We start from the raw sequence: 7079 nt of genomic DNA on the forward strand, positions 1-7079 counted from the left end.
GGATCAGAGGATCCTGCGTCATCGCCTATCTGAAGAGCGACGCTTACACCTTTACAGAGGACAGCTATGTCCTCATTAAGTCGCGAATTGTCTCGCTGGTTAAGGACGACGCACCAACCGCGAAGCTCGACATCTCTGGCTCCGCCGCCCCCTCCGTCAGACAAATTCAGCTCCCGAAAATCAGCTTGCCCTCTTTCTCCGGGGACCAATTGGCATGGGAGAGTTTCCGAGACCTCTTTCGATCACTGGTTGGGGACCTTCCCGACCTGGCTCCTGCGCAGAAGCTTCACTACCTGAAGGCCAGCCTCTCTGGCGAGACCGCCACGGCTGTTGCCAACGTGGAGTTGAGCGACAAAGGATATGAACTGGCATGGTTGGAATTAACCTCCTGATACGACAACAGACGGGTCCTGTTAGCAACACACATGCGAACTCTCTTGAACAGCCCAACGATAGCTAAGCCCTCCTCCGTTGAACTCAAACGATTGAGCAGCACGATACTGCAGGCCAGAAGATCGTTCGAGTCCTTGGGACGTCCAGTCGCTCACTAGGACGATTGGTTTGTCCATGTCGTGGTGAAGAAAATAACCCCGTCGTCGCGCCTTTTTTGGGAAACTTCAATGCAGACCAGCACGGATTTTCCAACGCTCGCTCAGCTGCAGGACTTCTTGCAGACGCGTATACGAGCGCTGGAAGCTGCGAACATTAAAGCTGCTCCGCAACCCGCTGCCATGGCTAAATCTGATAAGAAGCAGAAGGTGAACTCTCTTACGTCATCCACGAGCACCTCGGCCAAACGCTGCGTTTTATGTCAGGGTAATCATCTTTTTAACTACTGCTCGCGCTTCAAGGATCTTACTGTCTCCCAACGTCGTGATCACGTCAAGAAGCAGGGCGCGTGCTTCAACTGTCTCAAGCTAAAGCACGCAGTGTCCAACTGCCCGTCTGGCTTGCGATGTCTCCGCTGCGGCAACAAGCATCACACTTTACTGCACCCCTCAGACGCCTTCTCTGCCTCTAACACAGACTCTCCAGCCAAGGACGCAAACGTCAACGTCGCTTCCAGCTCAAACGCGTCCTCCGGGTCCGCGATGGCATCCAACGTTGCAACTCTCACCAGTTCGGCGAGAAGTCAAGTCCTGCTCTCCACGGCACGCCTGATCTGCTCTAACTTAAAGGGAGGCGAAATCACCATACGGGCACTCTTGGACTCTGGGTCGGAAACCTCGTTCGTCTCCGAGCAAGTCGCGCAGAGTCCCCATTTAACCAGAAGACGAGTTTATGTTGCAGTGTCCGGCATACATGGGACGACCTCTGGTGTTGCCACTCACGCGGTTACACTCACGATCGGGTCGCCCCGGGATCATAGTGTGCGCTTGCATTTACCATCGGCGTTGGTACTTCCACGGCTCACCTCGCTTCTTCCCGCACGGCAAGTACAGCAACATAATTGGCCTCATCTGGCAGGATTAACTCTTGCTGACCCGGAATACGACCGCCCAGCGACTGTAGACGCCATCCTCGGCGCCGACGTGTACGGGTCTCTCCTGCGAGAAGGCCTTAAATTAGGCCCCAGCGGCACGCCCAAACTACTGCCTTAGGATGGGTCCTCATAGGACAAGCTTCCGCCCCGCCGTCGAAACATGATCGCTCGAGCGTCTCTGCGCTTCACGTCTCCGCTCCTTGGGCCGAAGTGGATCAAGTTCTTCAGCGTTTCTGGCAACTGAAGGAGTTGCCTTCCGACCCGGCCGCCACACCGGAAAATCAACGCTGCGAAAGCGAGTTTGCGGCAACGCATCAACGCGATTCGCAAGGCCGGTATACAGTGCGGCTGCCTAGGAGGAAGGACGACGGTGTCTGTCTGAGCCACAATTGACGGGAGGCGCTCTCCCTGCTAACTGGCCTGAAACGCCGACTGACGCGCAATCCAGCACTGCGCGACCGGTACTTTCATGAGTGAATATCACCAACTAGGCCATATGTGCGTCGTTCCGACCACGGAGGTTCACAGAGCCGACGCTTACTATCTGCCGCACCACGCGGTCTTCAAAAGTGCGACTGATAAAATACGCGTTGTCTTCAACGCATCGCACTGCACCTCTACCGGCTACTCGCTCAACGACTTGCTTCTTCCTGGACCGAAGCTGCAGTCCGAGCTCTGGGCGATCCTGTTGCGCTGGCGTCTCTACAAGTATGTCTTCACGACGGACATCGTAAAGATGTTCCGTCAAATCATGGTGCATCGAGAAGGCACTGACCTGCAGCGCATCCTGTGGCGACCGGACCCCGCCCAGGAGGTGCAGGATTTCCGGTTGCTAGATGGTGGTTTACGGCATAGCATCAGCACCGTACCTAGCGCTGCGTACTCTCCTGCAGTTCGCCGACGATGAAGGATCAAACTTCCCCCTCGGCGCCAATGCTATCAAGGTCCACTCGTATGTCGACGACATCCTGACGGGCGGTCACACACTCGAGGAGGCGATAGAAACCAAGCGTCAAATCCAGGCAATCCTCGCCGCCGGCGGATTCGAGCTAAGCAAATGGGCGGCGAATGTGCCCGAGCTGTGCCCTACTGGAAAATGCGACGACAAGGTTTTCTACGACCGAGACGGGGTTAGCACCCTAGGAGTCTTGTGGAGTCCTCGCGATGACAGCTTCGCCCTACGGGTGGCGCCTGTCACGACCTTGAGGGATCAAACCAAACGAACGGTTTTGTCGGATGTGGCTCGCTTCTTCGATCCACTTGGATGGGCTGCTCCAGTCCTAATCTTCGGTAAGATCTTTATTCAGGACCTGTGGATGGGCGGACTCACTGGGACGAACCCCTACCACGCCACCTTCGGACTGCATGGACGACGTTCGCGGAGACCTTGCCTCAATTAAACCAACTGCGCATACCACGCTGCGTGAATCTCCCTGGGCCGGAGGGCACGGTCGAACTGCACGGTTTCTCATTGTCAGACGCCGCCAGCCGCGCCTATGCGGCGGCAGTATATCTACGCTGTGCGGATGCCTCAGGTGGCATAACTGTGAGGCCAAGGTGGCGCCAGTCAAGCCAGTCTGGATACCACGGTTAGAACTATGTGGTGCTGTGCTTCTGGCTCGCCTTCTCCGCAGTACCGCCCGAGGACTGGACATGAAAGACGTCCCAATTTTCGCTTGGCCGGACGCTACGGTAGCACTGGCGTGGATTCGATCCTATCCAACGCGTTGGAAGCCGTTCGTCGCCCACCGAGTTGCTGAAGTGCAGGATCTGATACCCCTGCCGCACTGGAGGTACGTGTCGACGAAGGATAACCCGGCGGACGCGGCTACGCGAGGCCTATCTCCTGCAGCGTTGGCTGACCTCAATATCTGGTAGACCGGCCCATCCTGGCTTGCTCACCCAGACTATGCAACTCACGAACCGAGTCAATCTGACAGTGGCGCTGAGGTGGAGGAGCTCCGGCCACGGACGACTCTAATCGCTAAGCCGGAGGAGTGCAATGACGTATTGCATCGGTACTCCAGTCTAATGCAGTTGCTACGTATATCTGCTCTCTGCTTCAGGTTTACATATAACCTACGACATCCTCAAGGCAAGCGAACGGGATTCTTGACGGCTGAAGAACTGGAATCAGCTCGCCGACGATGGGTCCAAATTGCCCAAGAAGAGGACTTCTCCGAGGAGATAGCCCGCCTTGAAACCAAGCAGCAGCCACCGGCCAGGTCGCCTCTGCTGCCTCTCCGCCCCATCCTGGATCCAGATGGTCTGTTGCGCGTGGGTGGACGCCTTCAACAAGCGCTTCTCCCATTCGCCGAGAAGCATCCACTCATTCTCGCCAAGGAAAACTACCTCTCGCTTCTCCTCGTGCGGGAGGCTCACGCCAGTTCGCTCCACGGAGGACCCCAACTAACCCGAAGTCTGCTCCTGAGGCGATACTGGATCTTGCAAGCTAACTCCTTGATCCGCTCGGTCATCCACGCCTGCGTCCGCTGCGCCCGATTTCGAGGAGTCATCGCTGAGCAACAAATGGGCCACCTACCGGCGGAGCGCACGAGACCCAGCCGTCCATTCTTATTCGCCGGAGTCGATTACGCCGGCCCTGTGCCCCTTCGTACCTCGAAAGGGCGTGGTCATAAGTCCGTCAAGGGCTATATATGTTTATTTGTGTGTTTGTCGTCCAAGCCGTCCACCTAGAAGCTGTATCCGATCTCTCATCTGCCTTCTTTTTAGCAGCCTTTAAACGGTTTATCTTCCGACGAGGCCGATGCCAACGTCTCCTCAGCGACAACTGGACGAACTTCAGAGGTGCTGCTAGGGAATTAAGGTCCATGTTCCACGCGGCCTCCGAATTCTTCAAGGAGTGCGCCTTGAGCCTCGCCAACGACGGCACTGATTGGGCCTTCATCCCTCCTGAGGCCCCCCACTTCGGAGGACTCTGGGAAGCCGGAGTCAAGGCGGTGAAATATCACCTGAGACGGGTCGTCGGAGACGCCTGTCTCACATTCGAAAAGATGACGACCCTGTTGGCGCAAATAGAGGCCTGCCTCAATTCTAGGCGTTGTACGCACTCAGCAACGATCCTTCCGACCTTTCCGCCTTGACCCCAGGTTGTTGATCGGGGAAGCGCTGACGAATATACCAGAGCCTCCTTCAGCCGTTCTGGAATCCGGCCGCTTGGCGACACGCTGGGCGTTAACCACGGCCATGCGAGACCACTTCTGGTGCAGGTGGTCAACGGAATATATACACCATCTGCAACAACTAAGGCGGTGGAGGCGACTGACGCCCAATCTAGCCGTGGACGACCTAGTCCTCCTAAAACACGAGCTGCAACCGCCAACAAAATGGGCTCTTGCCCGCGCTCATAGCCCTCCATCCGGGAACCGATGGGCTCGTTCGAGTAGCCACCATCAAAACCTCTACCTTCGTATTAAAGAGACCGGTGCGAAACTCGTTCCCTTACCGGTAGCCGGGGAAACAGACTAGGTGTAAACGACCGTTAGCATCATACAACCACTCAGCTCGTCGTCTCTTCGCCCCGCCGGTACTCCATGGCGGGCGGCACACCAAAGTTATTCCATCAATTTCGTCCTGAGGACGAGACGGGCGGCATGTTTGTAGACAGCCGAAACCAACCGCGCGACCCCGATTGTTTTCCTTTGCGTTCTGCTTGGATCATGCACTCCCGGCCTCTCCTCCCGCATCCAGGTGAATCGAGTAGCTCGGAGAGCGGGGGCTGGGGGGTCGAGAGTGCGACGAGCCAAATCTCCGGTTTCCGCGAAGAACCGAGTCAGTCGCCGAATGTATATGAGAGTCTATCTCTGTGTACCGAGAATTTTCGTGCGATTGTCGAGAAACTTCGCGGTGAACCGAGCCTCGTACTAGCTTGGCCTTTTCTCGATCGCCTACGCACTCGTGTGCGATTATCAAATTGTTAACCGCTGACCGCTGTCGTTTTATAAGTGACGTACGCGTATAATAAACGTGTAATAGTGTATTACGGACTCTCTCTCTCTCTCTCTCTCTCTCTCTCTCTCTCTCTCTCTCTCTCTCCCTCTCCCTCTCCCTCTCCCTCCCCCTCCCTCTCTCCCTCTCTCTCTCTCTCTCTCTCTCTCTCTCGTGATTATGGGTATGTTACTAAATCTTATCAGATCCAGTACGAAAAATCGTATCGTGTGCCGTAGGCTTAAGTGTTTAACTGTTTAACAAACAAGTATGTAACATCAATAACCAAAAAAAATATTTTATTAAATATTTTATTTTTTTTTTACTTTTTCTGACGCCATATTGGCTTCATTTAGAGGACGCTTGCCGAGCCTAAGTGTCCAGACCTGTTTATATGATCGTGCTCCTCCCCTAACATTATACTGTTTCTTTTCACCGCACGCTTAGTTAGTAACGACATAAAAACTGAGCTGTTTTTTCTCGCCGCGCACTTATCGTCGTGTGAGAAAATTGATCGATTTTTAAAAATTTATTTCTCATTAATCATTGCAAAGATCACAAAATGATAGAGAACTTTTCTATTCAGTTTAGCACGTTTTACCTGTTTATAAAAAGGTAGTTTGCGAGTTATTGGACATTTTTATATACAGAATATTCCAAAATATTTAGAATTAAATTCGTATATAGATAAAACGAATTTAACTATTAAATGTATAAAGCGCGGTAAAATGTAATCACTCATTGTCAGCAATCGAAATTGCGTATTAAATTTTTTGTTATTATTTCGGAACGATATTGTCTTTTTGTTTAATTCTTCAAATCCCCCCCGTTTCCATTCTTCGAAATTACGTAGGAGATGGATTTTTAATAAATAATCCGCGATTTAAAGAATACCCAAAAATATATTAAAAATTATTTAAAAAGTTATGAATAAAATAATTGCAAATTTTTTAACATAATTGTTCCTAATTAAATTGTAAATGCTTTTATCTTGTCCAATATAAATTTCAAAAATTAATTATTTGTAAATAATAATTATATACGATATAAATTTTTACCTCGATTAACTTTCGCCAAATATCGAACCTCGATTAAACTGCGCCAAATATCGAATGGTCGCACTTGTATTTTTTAAACTTAAATCTATAAATTTTTCTTATATTTTTGAATTATTTTAACAAAATATTTTACATCTCTTATTCTTATTATTTTTTTATTATTTAATTTTTCTTCTTCATATTTATTGTCCCCTTCACGCTTTAATTTTCTAATTTTTTCATATTTGTCTCTTCATAAACAAAACAATAATTTTCATGTCACCCATGAGATACTATTGTTGACGCGTTTTTTTTAAATGGTTTCCCCAGTAGGCCTATATATTTCACTAAAAAAAGAAGAATAATGTAACAAGAAATTACAAAATCGTTATGTTCAGTTTTTTTTTCAATTGTATAATTAATATTTATAATTTTATTCGATATAATTTTTTACTGTAGTAACGTATATGCACTACATCCGTTCCTCAGGTCTTAACTTTTTTGTTTTTCTTTAATTTATATATTAGTGACACATGGCCACAGACGTTACAGCACAATGTAGAACAAAAAGAATACATTTTCCATTCTTTGCCTATATCATAAATTTGAGA

General features: G+C 50.2%; 2 protein-coding genes across 2 annotated transcripts; both read left to right on the forward strand.

Annotated features, from left to right (window-relative positions):
* The first annotated feature begins 620 nt into the window (after positions 1 to 620).
* On the forward strand, positions 621 to 1601 carry LOC145946274 (uncharacterized). Its single transcript, XM_083055813.1, has one exon. It carries the CDS (start codon positions 621 to 623, stop codon positions 1599 to 1601), a length of 981 nt encoding a protein of 326 aa, XP_082911939.1.
* Positions 1602 to 1952: 351 nt separating this feature from the next.
* LOC145946275 (uncharacterized) lies at positions 1953 to 4972 on the forward strand. The gene is made up of 5 exons (XM_083055814.1): positions 1953 to 2250; positions 2339 to 2773; positions 3390 to 4097; positions 4217 to 4508; positions 4594 to 4972. The coding sequence occupies exons 1-5, from the start codon at positions 1953 to 1955 to the stop codon at positions 4970 to 4972; spliced, it is 2112 nt and encodes a 703-aa protein (XP_082911940.1).
* Positions 4973 to 7079: the final 2107 nt, after the last annotated feature.

This window comes from Prenolepis imparis, unplaced genomic scaffold (assembly GCF_030444845.1).
Source record: "Prenolepis imparis isolate NDT839.2.m4 unplaced genomic scaffold, iyPreImpa1.0 SCAF_15, whole genome shotgun sequence".
Lineage (NCBI taxonomy): Eukaryota > Metazoa > Arthropoda > Insecta > Hymenoptera > Formicidae > Prenolepis > Prenolepis imparis.

What these genes read in the sequence shown, in the direction of transcription:
- LOC145946274 (XM_083055813.1), top strand. Translation starts at nt 621, where the DNA reads ATGCAGACCAGCACGGATTTTCCAACGCTCGCTCAGCTGCAGGACTTC.
- LOC145946275 (XM_083055814.1), top strand. Translation starts at nt 1,953, where the DNA reads ATGAGTGAATATCACCAACTAGGCCATATGTGCGTCGTTCCGACCACG. An exon ending in AATCATGGTGCATCGAGAAG is followed by an intron (nt 2,251 to 2,338) that starts GCACTGACCTGC and finishes TTTACGGCATAG; the next exon opens with CATCAGCACCGTACCTAGCG. An exon ending in TGCTCCAGTCCTAATCTTCG is followed by an intron (nt 2,774 to 3,389) that starts GTAAGATCTTTA and finishes TTGCTCACCCAG; the next exon opens with ACTATGCAACTCACGAACCG.